Source organism: Phyllobates terribilis, unplaced genomic scaffold (assembly GCF_046119375.1).
Source record: "Phyllobates terribilis strain yellow unplaced genomic scaffold, ASM4611937v1 Scaffold_1__5_contigs__length_1240528914, whole genome shotgun sequence".
Taxonomy (NCBI): Eukaryota; Metazoa; Chordata; class Amphibia; order Anura; family Dendrobatidae; genus Phyllobates; species Phyllobates terribilis.
This window is the reverse complement of record NW_027362761.1, coordinates 770874417-770889870: the sequence shown is the minus strand read 5'-3', so window position 1 is coordinate 770889870 and position 15454 is coordinate 770874417. Positions and strand designations below refer to the sequence as shown.

The window sequence follows — 15454 nt, the reverse complement described above, 5'->3', positions numbered from 1 at the left end:
AACGATGGTCATTATGCCCAAAAAGTTAAATTTTAGTTTCATCAGACCACAGGACATGTCTCCAAAATTAAGGTCTTTGTTCCTGTGTGCATTTGTAAACATTAATCTGGCTTTTTTATGTTTCTTTTGGAGTAATGGCTTTCAGCCCATGTTGGTACAGTACTCATTTCACTATGGATATTGACACAATCTTACCAGCTTCCGCCATCATCTTCACAAGATCTTTTGCTTTTGTCCTTGGGTTGATATGCACATGTCGGATCAAAGCACGTTCATCTCTGGGACACAGAACCCATCTCCATCCTGAGTGGTATGATGGCTGGACATTCCCATCTTGTTTGTACTTGCGTATAATTGTTTGTACACATGAACGAGGCACCTTCAGGTATCTTGAAATTGTACCCAAGGATGAGCCAGACTTGTGCAAGTCCACAATTCTCTTCTTGATATCTTGGCTGATTTCTTTAGACTTTCCCATTATGCTACACAAAGAAGCAATGTGTTTCAGGTGTGCATTAAAATACATTCACAGGTGTCTCTCTAATTAACTCAGATGTTGCCACAAAAACTATCAGAAGCTTCCACATGACATCATCATATGGGAAGTCCAGAATTGTTTAAAGGCATTAAAACATTCTCTCTCTCATTATTCTGGCATTTGGCAAATATTAAACAGTATGGTAATCTTAATTGACCTAAAACGGGAAAGGTATATTCTGATTTCATGTCAGATATTGAGATAAACATGCATATGTGTCTTTTTATATAGTGTATGTAAACTTTTGCTTTCAACTGTATATGTTTGTGTGTGTATACATGTGAATATAAATATGTGTGCGCACATATACTGTATGTGGGGGCAGAATGTGTCCGGTGCGTCTTATGGTCCGCAAAATAAGGTACCTGCTTGTAAATTCTGATTCCATAAGCCGGTCACCATGAGACCAATGTATACCAGGTGAGAGTCACAGGGGGCTATTATTTACCTGATGTAAAAATTGTGTAAATTATTACCATGTCCATATTCATAATCTAAGGCCATTCTTCAGTTGACACACTACCCCTGAGAAAATAGGAACGGTGATATACGAGGGATTTCTGTGGTCCTGTACCTAAGGCCTCATTCAGACATCCATTTTCACATACATATTCTATCCATGTTCTTTGCATATAGAACATGTATCCATTATATTCTATGGGGCTGTTCACAACTCTGTCATTCTTTGTGGACCGTGCGTCTGCACAGCAAAATAATTAAGAATATGCAAAATTTTTGATCGAGTCACAAATCAGAATCACCAGTACAAGTCTGTCTATTGCCATTGTACTTATCTGTATACTGACCTAGTGTTTTGTTATTATTCTGGTCGCTCTGCTGCATTATTGGGTCAGTAGGAGATTGTGGGCCCTTTCTATTAGATGGCACCTTTGTGCTGTACATATATTTCATTTGTGTGCTGTCCTGATCTGATATGTATAGATACAGAGAGATATTCTGGAGAATACATTTGTTAGTGATTTCCTATATTTCCTGTTTGGCGTATGTAGTTCTGTTTTGAGGAGTGGAGAGCTCTTCCAGCAGCTATATTCATGACTGCGCGTTGCGCTCAGAACCTTTTTAGTGCTGCAATAGAAGAGGTTTCTTTCATTATTCTTATTGTCATGATTTTCTAGTGCTTTTACTTTTTGCAGGTTTCCAGTTTGGTCTACATCTGATTTGATGGAACACGTTGGACCCGCATGGGATCCATGCCTTTAATAAAATAGTCACAGAGGAGTGGTGCCAGGAGTGTTTTTTTTTTTTATTAATTAGTTTAATTTTTTAACACTTTATTACACAATTAGTAATGTAGCTGGCAGACAATTTTCCACTACTATTACAGGGACTTGGTATCTGCCAGTGTTGTTTTTTTGTTGCCCAAGTGCTGTTCCCCTCTTTTTTTTTATTTTTACAAAGTGCCTAAGAACTAACAGGCAGGTAGTTGTCCGATGCCAATCTCTGCCAGCACAGAGTGGTCACTGACAGCTCCTGACGGAGATTCTGCGGCTTCCACTGACGTCACATCGACAGAGCAGCTCTTGCTCTTCCATTCTGCTCTGTTGACTGATAGCCAGCTCTCCACTGCCTAACTGCGGTCAGTCAGTTGTTATTCAGCACGGCATCAGAAGTCACACCCCATCGACAAAGCAGCCTAGAAGAGAAACAGCTTACCTGTTAATGCGGAGCAATTGAATTGCTAGCAGGAGTGTTCAGTGACTGCTCAGAGCTGACGCCTTATAGAACAGGCAGGTAGTTAGTAACTACCTGCCTGTTAGTTTTTAGGCCCATAGTAAAAAGAAAATCCTAGATAACCTCTTTAACGACGCAAACACAGGGATATTGAGTAGCGTAGGGTTACCCTCAGAATTGGACCAGGCCCCCTCTGGAGTGACTGGCTGGTGTCTTCAAGGTGTGAACGGACCAATATCCGTGGACCCTTCCCATCCTGATAGTATCAGTTTGCTGATGTTGTTTTTACTTGTTTTGGTTATGTAGAATAAGCTGAACCCATATTATTTTTGTTTTCTAATTATTCATTTATGCAGAATTGAGTAGTTTGTATCCGCTATACTGGTTCCATTTTATTTCTATTTCTTTTGAATAGAAGGTAATTTTTGCCTTCTTGAGCCCCTGGTTACATTTTCAAGCTAACACAGGATAACATGTTGACATGTGAAACAACCTATTTTTTTTTTTTTTTTGTGGGTCCGCAGGGTAAGTACAGGTTAAGTATATTCCTATGTTTATGTGTAGGAGAAAAGTAAATTGTGAAAGGAGGAGAAGGTGATTTATCGAAAAGCAGAAGTAGAGAATGAGTTGTCAGTAGGAATGTTAAAATCATCTATAATGAAAGTCAGTATTTCACATGGCAAAGTGATCCAGAAAATGGCAAGGGTAGCCTAAGGGTACCCCTACACTACACAAGGAGAATGGGTGGACGAGTCTGAGGGTATAAACCTCAAAAGAGGGGAATGGGAGGAAGGGTACCAGAGAAATAACCGTATCTAAAATGGGTCAGCAATCTGCGGAACTCCAGCCATTGTAAAACTCTAAACTCCCAACATGGTAAGACAGCCAATTGCAGCTGCTGGAAGCTATGGGTTATGTTCACACTGCTTTTTTTGCATCTTTTTTTTTCTACACTGAAAATGCAGTGTGTTGGTAGGAAAAAACACTACGCACATTAAGCGCTTTGTGATGTATTTTTTATGAATTCATTTCAGTGGGTAAAAGAAATAGCAAAAATGCAGAAAGACTTAACATGTTGTGGTTTAAAAAGCACAGTATCTCAAAAGACACAAGTAAAAAAAATGAATAAAACTGTAGAAATTTAATTTATTTTGCTTGGACTGTAAAACAATGCATTTAAAAAAAACGTGCTGAAAAAAAAAACGAGGCAAAAAGTTACAGTATGTGGGTGAAAAAGCCCGTAGTTTCACAACAGATGACGTGCCAAAGGTTGATGACGACTGCCCTAGAGAGTGCATTGGGTAGAAAAAGAATGCCAACCCCTCCATGGTGTCTGTTCTTATATTTGAGGTATGAGAGAAGTGTAGCCCACCATGAGATAGAGCAGCAGGTGAAGGAGTATCAGACTGTTTAATCCATGAGAATAGATATTTCCTGCAGCTAGTGTCGGAGCATGTAGAGACACAGCAGATGGTTCCACCATTCATGTGAGTATTTTTGTTGCACAATGAAGAAAAATGGTTGAGCGTGAATTTAAGAAAGTGACTTGTATGTGCACACAAGCCAATAGACCTTTCAAGTAGATTGACATGTAGTGAATTACAGATCAAAAGTAGAGTTTTAATTATTTATGCTTATAGCAGAAAATAACACTACATGGACATGGCAGGTGTTAGCAGTAAAAATGACCAGCACGGTGGCTCAGTGGTAAGCAAATGATCATAGTTCAAGTATTCTAGGGGGACTAAAACATAGATTGAAAAATATAAAAAAATATAAACATTTGAATCATCCCTCTTTTCCCTAAAATGAAGAAATAAAAAAATAAACATATTTGGTATCAAAAAAGTCCAGTCTATTAAAATGTAAAAGCAATTACCGTAACCTGTACGGTAAATGCTATTTTGAAAAATCAAAATTACTTAATTGTTGCTTTTCAGTTAGCTAGCTCTCCATAAAAAAAATTACAATAAAAAGCGATTAAAACATCATATGTACCCCAAATTCATATAAATTAACCCATCAGCTCATAACACAAAAAAATAATCAATACAGCTCCAAAGATAAGTCTCAGAAAATAACTACAAAAGAAACTTTTTTTTTTTTCCTTAAGTGGTAAAAAACAATAGAAGGTTTGGTATTCTTGTAATCATACTGACCCGGAGAATCATATTTACAGGTAATTTTTATTTACTATATAATGTATACTGTAAAAACAAAATCCAAAAAACAAATTGGCAGAATTGCTTTTTTTCCCCCATTTCATCTCACTTGGAAATGTTTTCCCATTTCTTAGTAAATTGTATGGTAAAATAATGCTGTCATTCAAAAATACAACTTGTTCCTCAAAAACTAAGCCCTAATACAGTTATGTGGACAGAACAAGTCAAAAGTTATGGCACCTGGAAGAAGGGAAGCGCAAAAAAGAAGTGAATGGAGTTAAAAAAAAATCTCTCCTGACATGTTAGATTTTCCATCTCAGGTGGATGTCAATGAATTATTATTTGCTGTCATTGGAATGAAATGAAACTTCCTTTCATCTTCACAAAAAGGTTCTGCAGCAGCTGGGAATACTAGTTGTCACCTCAACAGTCTATGACTTGCATTGATGCTGAAAATCTCATTAGTAATTGTATTTTTCCTTAACTTTAAAAAAATGGGGTACAAAATACATATACTTGTGAACCTCCTTTTTATGCAACAAAAAAATTAAAAGTTAATAATAGTTGTGTGTCTTCTATTAAACCGTGTTTTATAAGCTCAGGAGAGGCCGCTGACTGCTTTACTGCAACTTAAGATACAGTATACAATTTCTTTAATTAAGGGGCACAATCTTCATTTATTGTGTGTGGTGCATGATATAATCTTTAGATTAATCTCTAATATAATATTTTCATTTTTAAAAAATGGAATTATTCTTTAGAAATTGGCTTCAAGGCTCCCATTGATCTGTAACATAGAGTAGAGATGAGTGGAATGATCCGCGATGAATCAACTTCAAGACGAATTTCCTGAAATTCACCAATCCCTACAAATTTAAACACTATGCAAATTGATTTGCGAGGATCGCCTAAAAAATGTCCTCTGTTCTTTCACACACTTCTGAAAACTAAGAGAGTGGGCTAATGATGTCAGACGCAGCCGCTAGGACTTCACAATAATGGCCTACAGATATCATATGGTCTATAGCAGTTAATCATGTTGGCTATCACAGCCAGTATAAAAGATGGTCGCTGGCCAAATAGCACCATTTTATGCTTGCACAGTTTGAGTGGGAGGGCAGAGCGCAAAACTCATTCCACATAGGGATCGCGGTGTGTTATTTCAGAGCTGAAGCTGATTGAAAATGGAAGTGATAGTCTCAGTCTGTGAATATTTTTTTTTTTATTTTACTCACTTATATAGCGCCATTAATTCCGCAGCGCTTTACAGACATTATGGGCACTGTCCCCATTGGGGCTCACAATCTAAATTCCCTATCAGTATGTCTTTGGAGTGTGGGAGGAAACCTGAGGACCCAGAGGAAACCCACGCAAACACGGGGAGAACATACAAATACCTTGCAGATGTTGTCCTTGGTGGGATTTGAACCCAGGATCCCAGCGCTGCAAGGCTGCAGTGCTAAGCACTGAAATGCTCTAGCTTTATGGTCACTCAGTGTGACTGTGAATAGCTTGATCTCAGATATACTGCAGTAACAGCACCTTATTCCTCACACACTACAAACAAGGAGGGCAGTATTAAACCCCTCAGTGCCAATTTAGCTAGTAAAACAAAATACTGAATCCAGTGCTTGTGTGTCACAGAAAGTGTGTTTTTATTAACATCTAAAAAAAGAAATCACCACCACTGCCACCACCAAAGGTTATCATACGTCTACATCTAGCCAGATAGGTTGAGGTCATTTGGACATCAATAAGGCTATGTTGGTATTACATAGCTCAAAAAAGACTCAATACACAGTTAAGCGACCTTAGCAATTACAGGCTCTTTAGTATCGTGATTCATAACAAAATTATTTGACGCAAATCAAATATTTGGGGAAAATTCAGCAAAGTTGGCAAATTCAAATTTCACATTTCTACTAAAGAGCATTATGTGGACTGTGAAAAGTAAAAAATAATCACTCATTGGACATGAATACTAACTACAAAAGAAATGTTTCATCAAAGGTTCATTTATAAATGTATTACTTTTGCATATTAGCTAACTACAATACACTGCCTCCAAACTAAATGCAAATAAATCCAAGCTACTCAACTGTACAAAATGACAAATGGATTCCCTGAGACATGAAATGGACCAACTTGAGGAATTGGTAGAACGTTAATTAGCATTTATCACTGATTACTCACATGCTGTCATTATAATAAGAGTTCCTTCTAAAGAAATAGGCTGCAAGCAAAGGAATGTATGTATTTGGAGGCGGAAAATAGGAAAACATTTTTTTTTAATAAAATGGTGGTCCATTTTATAGTCTGAATTTATAGTAGCTTACTGGGGGGGTGGGCGACGGAGGTGGAGCGGGTTTACAGGGGGCAGGGTCGATGCTGCAGGAGTGGGGCATGTTGTGGGCCCCGAGCTGGGAGGAGTGGGTGCCCGGGGGTGCAAGGCTGCGGGCCCTGGGCTTTCAGAAAACGGCGGCGGTGAGCGGAGTCCCTGTTCTGCTCATTGATTTGCCTGTGGTGGGCTGCAGGAAAATAACTACCGGAGGCGGCACATGCACAGATTGAGATCTCGGCTCCTAGATCTCAGTCTGTGCATGCGCCGCCTTCGGCGGCCATTTTCCTAAAGCCCATCGCAGGGAAATAAATGGGAAGGGGACTCCACTCGCCACCGACAATTTATGAAAGCCCAGGGCCTGCAGCCTCGCACCACTGGGAGAACCCCTCCTCCCTACATAGGGTCCGCATCACCCCACTCCTGCCGCTGCTGGCCTCCTGCAGCAGCGACCCTGCTTCCTGTGACCCTGCTCTACCGCAGCCGCCCACCCCCCGGTAAGCTACCGTAAAATTGGACTATAGGATGCGCCACCATTGTATTTAAAAAAATGTTTTCCTATTTTCCTCCCAAAAATTTGGGGTGCGTTTTCTAGTCCGCAAAATGTGGTAGGATATGTCTGGGTTTTTTTTCCCTGAAAAAAAGAAACTAGTGAAAAAGAATATTCTCTGTAATAGGTCCATGATCTATCTGCAAAAATGATGGATAGCACACTCACCAAAAAATTTGATGTGTGAAAGAGCCTTATTGACGTAGATGGGGGATAGGAGGAAGCCCTTAACCACTTATGGCTTTACTAATATAGAAAGAAAACTTTCTCCAACTCTCCACCATTATAGACTACTTATTGTACTCATGTACAATACGTCTTTAGCTGTCAGTGTGAGTGTGGGAGCCCTCATTTAATAAAAGATGATACGGGTGTTGTGGGATGGGGGCCCCCAGTCAGCCATAACTGATTGAGGGCTCCATCTCCTACCATATTACCCCTTACTGAATGAGGGCCCCCTCACTCACACTGATAGCTATACACACATTATACATAAGTGCTCTGACAAAGTACTAGAGGAGGCATATGTAGCACTGAGGTTGTTAGCTTCAGTAATATAAACCTAGGAAAAATGTTCCAGCACACGAAGTGCTGAAAGGTGTTAATCAGCCATGTTTAGTGTTAGGATGATTGAACAGTTGTAGAGTGGGAGGAGTCCAGAGGGTAAATGCCCAGCTTTCTAGAGCAGTGTGTGTGGGGTGGGTCTGGAGGCTCAAGCTCTGGAGCTGTATTGTCATGTTAAGGAAAGCTAAACCTTGGGTTGTTTTGTTCTTGAAGAGTTATGTTTTGTTTTCCTGCTAGGCTGGGAAGTCCATGTTTGTTTTGCTAACGTTGCCCTGGTTTATGCAGTACTCTTAATAAACTTGCAGGAAGATTTAAAGAGACGGTGTTTTTGTGTTTACCTCTGTGGACAGCCGATCTACCACAGTGCTTACACACAGTGTACACATATATGCAATAAACATATATACCCAATAAATATGCACACTTTACACACAAAAATACTTACTTTACAGCTGAGTTGCTGAGTGCAGGTAAAAAGGCTTCACTCAGTGTAACTGCAGACCCCCTTCCATTCTCTGCCCTTACAGCAAAGATGACAGTAGTTTGTGTGTCAGGAGGAAGGAAGAAAGGAGGTTTTAAGGTGGCACAGGTAGTTTTGTTAATGTAGTACTGCAAAACTCAATGTAGATGCCAGTACTACCTTAAATGATGCTTCAGCCAAAGTGCCTCTGCTCCAAACATACCGAAGCAAAGGGGAGGGCCCATCGGAGGCTCCTCTGGTTCTCTGCTGGGCCAGTCCAACACTGCTCCCAATTATATAATTCATCTTCCCACTGCCTATTTTGTTCTGATATTGATTCCTAAGGGCTAATTCACACACCCATGCCAATCTTTCTGAACATGGACTGCTAATGCATGGACTGGCCATAGCTCCAACCCAAGCGTGATAGCTTCATAGAATTACATGACACTGTCATGCTTGGTTCGGGAGAGCCTAGGCTAGCCCATGCAATAGTGGACCATGCTCTGACCAATTGGCATTGACGTCTGAATTAGCCGTTAGATTTTGTAGGCTTTCCGAGTGCAGTCCAGTAAATGCAGGTTCCTATTGAATGAAAGAAAGCATGCACATATATTTAAGTATATCGAAAAATACCTGTAACATTATGAAAACATTCCATTTACTGTATGAGTTGTTTTTTTTCTTACAGTTTTTTAATGGATAATGTTTTTTTTCATGTTTACTTTCATATGATAATGTCATTCAATGCAACTTTTCAAAACTGAATCAATATACTGTATAAAAGTCTGTGCTAATTTACATCAAACAAAAAGTAGCTTCCAAAATTCAGTATTATTACTTGAAAGGATTGCTTGCAATATACCAGCTGTGTTTTTTATGTGGTTTCTTTGTGTGTTCATAGTTTGATGAAAATTAGAAATGGCCTTACAGGAATGACTTTTTTTTATCAAATGGCTCTGTTTGGAAGACACTCCTTTCATCTACACTCACAAATATATACTTTACTGTGCAAAAGATTTAGGCAGGTATGGAAAACATGCTTTTAAGAAAGAATGTTTAAAAAAAATTAAAGCATTTATGGCTTATTTTGTATCGATTAGCAAAATGCAATGTGAATGAATAAAAGAGAAATCTAAATCAAATCATTATTTGGTGTGACCACCCTTTGCCTTCATAATAGCATCAATTCTTCTCGTTACGCTTGTACACATTTTTGAAGAAACTTGGCAGGGATGTTGTTCCAAACATCTTTGAGTTCTTACCACAGATCTTCTGTGGGTGTAGGCACGCACAAATCCTTCTTTTTTTCATATAATCTCAGACTGACTCAATGATGTTGAGATTAGGACTCTGTGAGTCCTATCATCATTTCCAGGACACTCTGTTCTTCTTTACACTGAAGATAGTTCTTAATGGCATTGACTTCACAGTAGTGTTCAAAATAATAGCAGTCCAATATGACTAACCAGATTAATCACTGTTTTGGTATGAATTATATTACCACATGTCAAACAATTTACCAAAAGAAAACCAACAGACTCGGCATTCATGATCTGCATGTTTTGAGTCTGTGTATTTGAATAATTAATTGAAAGAGGGTGTGTTCAAAATAATAGCAGTGCGGAGTTCAATTAGTGAGGTCAATCATTCTGTGAAGAAACAGGTGTACATCAGGTTGCCCTTATTTAAGGGTAAAGCCAGCACATGTTGTCCATGTATTTCTCCTTGAAAGCCTGAGAAATATGGGTCGTTCGAGACATTGTTCAGAAGAACAGCATACTTTGATTAAAAAGTTTATTGGAGAGGGTAAAACTTATAAAGAAGTGCAGAGAATGATAGATTGTACAGCTAAAATGATCTCCAATGCTTTAAAATGGAAAGCAAAACCAGAGAGACTTGGAAGAAAACGAAAGACTACCATTCGAATGGATCGATGAATAGCAAAAATGACAAAGGCTCAGCCAATGATCAGCTCCAGGATGATCAAAGACAGTCTGAAGTTACCTGTGAGTGACAGTTAGAAGCCTGTGTGAAGCTAATCTCTTGGCAAGAAGTCCCACTGTTAAAAAAAGACATGTACTGAAGTGGATACAATTTGCCAAAGAACACATCAACTGGCCTAAAGAGAAATGGAGAAACTTTTGTGGACTGATGAAAGTAATATTTTTCTTTTTGGGTCCAAGGGCCGCAGAGAGTTCATCAGACAACCCCCAAACTCTGCATTCAAGCCACAGTACATTCTGAAGACAGTGAAGCATGGTGGTGCAAGCATCATGATATGGGCATGTTTCTCCTTTTATGGTGCCGGACCTATTTACCGCATACCAGGGATCATGGACCAGTTTGCATATATTAAAATATTTGATGAGGTCATGTTGCCTTATGCTGAAGCAGATATGCCCTTGAAATGGGTGTTTCAACAAGAAACACACCAGTAAACAAGCAAAATCTTGGTTCCAGTCCAACAAAATTGAGGTTATGGAGTGGCCATCCCAATCCCCAGACCTTAATCCGATAGAACACTTGTGGGGTGACATCAAAATGCTGTTTCTGAGGCAAAGCCAACAAATGCCAAAAAATTGTGGGATGTAGTCAAACCATCCTGGGCTGGAATATCAGTTGACAGGTGCCAGAAGTTGGTTGACTCTATGCAACATAGTTGTGAAGCAGTTCAAAAAACTGTGGGTATACAACTAAATATTAGGTTAGTGATTCACAGTAATGCTAAATCCTCAACAAAAAAAAAAGTACATATTGTGTGTTTGTAAAGACAAATGCAGACACTGCTACACTGCTATTTTTTAGAACAGCCCAATGTTCATTTTTTGTTATTTTCTGTAAAGTAGTTAAAAAATATATACATTTCTCTTCGTGTTTTGAATTAGAAAACAGTGTGCAATGTCCCCAATGCATGGAAATAAAAACTAGTATAAAAATTGTGTGCTTAATGCATGTTTTTGAACACTGCTATTGTTTTGAACACTACTGTATGTTTGGGGTTATTCTCCTGCTGCTGAAAAAAATGGAGCCAATTAGAGGCCTCTGTGATGCTGTTGCATGATTGGGTAAGTATCTGCCTGTGTTTCTCAGCATTGAGAACACCTTTAATCCTGACCAAATGCCCAAATTCATTGCTGAATTGCAGACACTCATTATTGTACCGCTCTCCAGTCTTTCATTGAACAAACTGCTTTCAAATTTTGACTCATTAGTCAAGAGCATGTTCTGCAATTTTTAGCACCCCAGTTTCCAGGTATTCATTCATAGTTAAGTTGCTTGACTTTTTTTTATGTCAAAGGAATTACTTTTTGGCTGCAATTCTTCCATAAAGACTACTTGCCAGATATTTTGGAGCACTTGATGATGTAACTGGGCCCCAATAGATGTTTCCAGTTCTGAGATGATGGCACTGCTGGACATCTTCCAATTTCATCAGTAATTAAGCATGAGATGTCTTTCAATTGCTGCACTAAGAAACATTGGCCAATTACAACGTCTATGGTCCTGAGCCTTGAAAATTTCTTGGGGCTCTGTTAAAAGAGCTTTAAGAGCACAGTTTGACACCCCAGTCTGCTTTGACATCTTGATGTGAGAGACTTTGCTGATAAAGTAAAACAGCCTTGTATTTTATTGCTGTGCTCAGCCTAGCCATGGTGTATGGCTTGTAACATGAAACTGTCTTCCACAGCCTCACCTTTGTAGCAGAATTTGGCTATTCCTCACCCAGTTTTAAACCTCCTATACAGCTGTTTCTGTCTCAGTTAATGACTGTATTTCAACCTACATATGAAAATGAAGATCATTATCACCTGTTTGGTATAACTTGTTACTCATACACCTGACTATAGTCCTACACAATCCATGACTGTGCAAGTGTACCTAGAAGAATTGATGCTGTGTTGAAGGCAAATGGTGGTCAAATTAAATATTCATCTTTTGTTCATTCACTTTGCATCTTGTTAACTTCTAAAAATATAGCAACACTTTAATGTTTTAAAGCATTCTTACTTTGCAGTATTTTTTCACAGCGGCCTAAAACTTTTGCACAGTACTGTCTATATAAACATGTATATGTATGTATGTGTATATATATCTCTATATATAGTTATATAGACATTTATTTATATATAATTCAGTATAAGGTAAGTAGTAATTCAAGTAAGTTCAAATAGCTTGTGCCTCTACTTGACTACTTCATTATTTTGGCTTCTTTTGACGTTGGTCATTTAGGCAGAGGAGCTGCAGATCATTCATAGTTCTAGAAAATCTTGGGGCTGGGTGCTTTGTTGTTCTGTCTGTATAATATATATAATATAGTAACTCACAATTTTCTGAACTAAGTAAATTGAGAAGAGTTTTCTAAATATATTCCATTTGTATTTTCCCAGTTCTTTTATTTTAATTCTCAAAGTTCAATTTCCAGTACTACCTTATTGCTCATACAAAATGCATTACATCTTTTCTATGGATGACCTATTTTAACCCACTGTCAAGGATCTGGTAATGCATCTCTGAATTTTGGACAGCTCTGTGGTCTATGATATAATAATCTGATCTCGTGTCATTTAAAGCTAGGCTGTTTGTCATTACAAAGGGCTATAGATGTGCCAAGAATTTCCTTTAATCTGGAGAACTGCTTAGATAACATCAAAGTAGGCTTGAAGCTATGAAGTTGATGTGTTGCCTTATTATGAGGTGTGGTAGTCAGTAACCTATTGTTCTCAGTAAACAAGTGTCAAAGTTAAATGGAGACATTTAATCAGATGTGAAAGGCTGCCTAGCCTGTGGAAACCATGCTTTTAGATTTCCTACTTCAAAAGCCCTAGACTGTACAGTGGAAGTGTTTTCTGGTTCAGATCTGCTTACAGCAATTATTAACATTAATATGTATCTCACACCTTCTTCAGGAAATTAGATGCTATGCCGCAGTGTATTCTGCTTTTGCCCAAAGTCAGGCAATTTTACAATACATAGAAATTATATTTTATTATGAATATACCTAAACATTTTAACATTAGACATAAATTATTATTTCTATACTGTATTAAATATTGCTTTATGTGTATTTACCTGTATGATTCTGGTTGGAAAGTAACTTGAAATACACTATTAGCCTATTGATTTGTATGACACTGTTGTCTGAAGATCTTATTCTTTTCTTTTACAGCTCCAAGAGGAAAACGGGGATGGAAAACATTCTACGCTATTCTGAAGGGAACGGTCCTTTACTTGCAAAAGGTATGCATTTATACAACATATGGGTGCTCGTATGTGTTTTAATATTTCGGATTTTATTTGTATGTATATAAAGTACAAGTGTAGTTTTAGGCTGCGTGCACACGATGCGTTTTTCATGCGTTTATGCTGCGGAATTTCCGCAGCGGAAACGCATCAAAAACGCATGGTAATCCGCACCCCATGGTCCCCAATGGCATTCCGCAATGTCAATGCACATGCTGCGGATTTTTCCGCAGCGTTTCTGCAGCGTCTCATAAATCCGCAGCATGTTCATTAATTTTGCGGAAGCGCAGCGGAAGCGCCGCCATTGACTTGCATTGAGACACATAGAATCCGTGTCTGTACATTTGTACAAGCGGATTATATGCGTCTCTTTGTGCGGATGGTACCCAGTTCTGGAGGAAAGAAGACTCTCATCCAGACCTGGGTACCATTGTACCTGTGAAAAAAAGAATAAAATAATAAATAAAGTTTATATTCACCTGTCCGGCGGCCCCTGCAGCGCTTCTCCTTCCAGGACCTGAGATGACGTCACGGTCATGTGACCGCAGGCTGTCTCGCGAGATGCCGGCAACCCGGAAGAAGCCAGGACGAGCGCGACAGCACACGCGGCGGGGGATCGGGGGTAAGTATAGGTTTATTTTTTTATTTTTACGGTCACACTATATAAATCCATGCCTTTTGCATGGATTTATATAGTGTGACCTAGTTGTCAAGCACTTACCAAGTAACGCATGTGGGTACGCATGTGAATCCGGATGTATTCTGCAGGAAAAACGCATGCACAATCTGCATGCGTTTTTTCTGCCAGGGAGATGCAGAAATGCTGCAGAAATTTTCTGCTTCATTTCTGCATCATGGGCACATAGCCTAAAGGGAAACTGTCAACTGATTCATGCTACCCAAACCATGGGCATCATGAATCAGAGCCTGGGTGCACGTTTACAACCACCTATTCTTGTCTCTGAAATTGCTTGAGCATTTCAGAAAAAATATAGTTTGAATATCCTCACACCTCTCTAGTTGATTGACAGGTCTCATAGCGTACCTAGCCAAAGACCTATTAATCAACTCGAACAGCATTGGGAAAAACCGGCCAAGGATGGCACCAGACAAAACTTCATCTCCGGCATTGTTCCTTGGCTGCCTCTTCAAACTATCTTTTCTCTGAAACACTCTGACAATTGTGCAGCAAGGCTCTGATTCATGCTGTCCGTGGTTTGGGACGCATGAATCAGCTTTTTCCCTTTAAAGGGATATTCTAATATAATCCTTGCACCCGTTCTTTGGAATTTGCAAGATCTGCTCCAGCAGTCACTAAATCGTACCCTTTAGTCTGTAATTGTAAATGACGAAAGTCATTTTCAGTCATCCATGTGATGATCACAAAGATGTGTGGTTCTTTACGCCTGTGACAACTAACTGTAAAATGGAAATATTTAGGGTCCAATTCATCTTTGCTTTAGCGACTTTTTTTGTCTAGTTTGGTGGACTTTGTTCCGGTTTCATGTTTGAGCCATTTTCATTTGCGGATGTCACACAAATGCCATATGGATCTCAAAAATACACATACGGATTGCACAGATGGCAACATAGATGAAAAATCCATTTTGGGGGATATAAAATGGACAACTTAGCCTAAAGGTGTGATTTGTTTTAGGGGCTATATTCCCTACAATCTATGGGCTTAATTTATCTATGGGCAGTTATTTCAGAGGCAGATAGTCAGGGCAGAAGTCAGATAAACCAAACTTTAACTGCTTACTGTCTTTTAACTAGGTTTCTGTTAGTTTCCAATCTTTCACCTATAGTCATCCACTTTTTACTAGCCCCCTTAATCCCCACGCCCAGTAATGAACTCGTCATCTCTCCCTCAATCCTCCCCATCCATCCTCCCCATCCATCTTAC

General features: G+C 39.0%; 1 protein-coding gene across 6 annotated transcripts in view; it reads left to right on the top strand.

The window, feature by feature from the left end:
- PSD3 (pleckstrin and Sec7 domain containing 3) overlaps positions 1–15454 on the top strand; it is a 902747-nt gene that overhangs the window by 817486 nt on the left and 69807 nt on the right. For all 6 annotated transcript variants that reach the window (XM_073636968.1, XM_073636969.1, XM_073636970.1 and 3 more), the window contains one exon: positions 13475–13545. In XM_073636968.1, coding sequence (XP_073493069.1) covers positions 13475–13545 — 71 coding nt within the window. The remainder of the gene's footprint in view (positions 1–13474; positions 13546–15454) is intronic.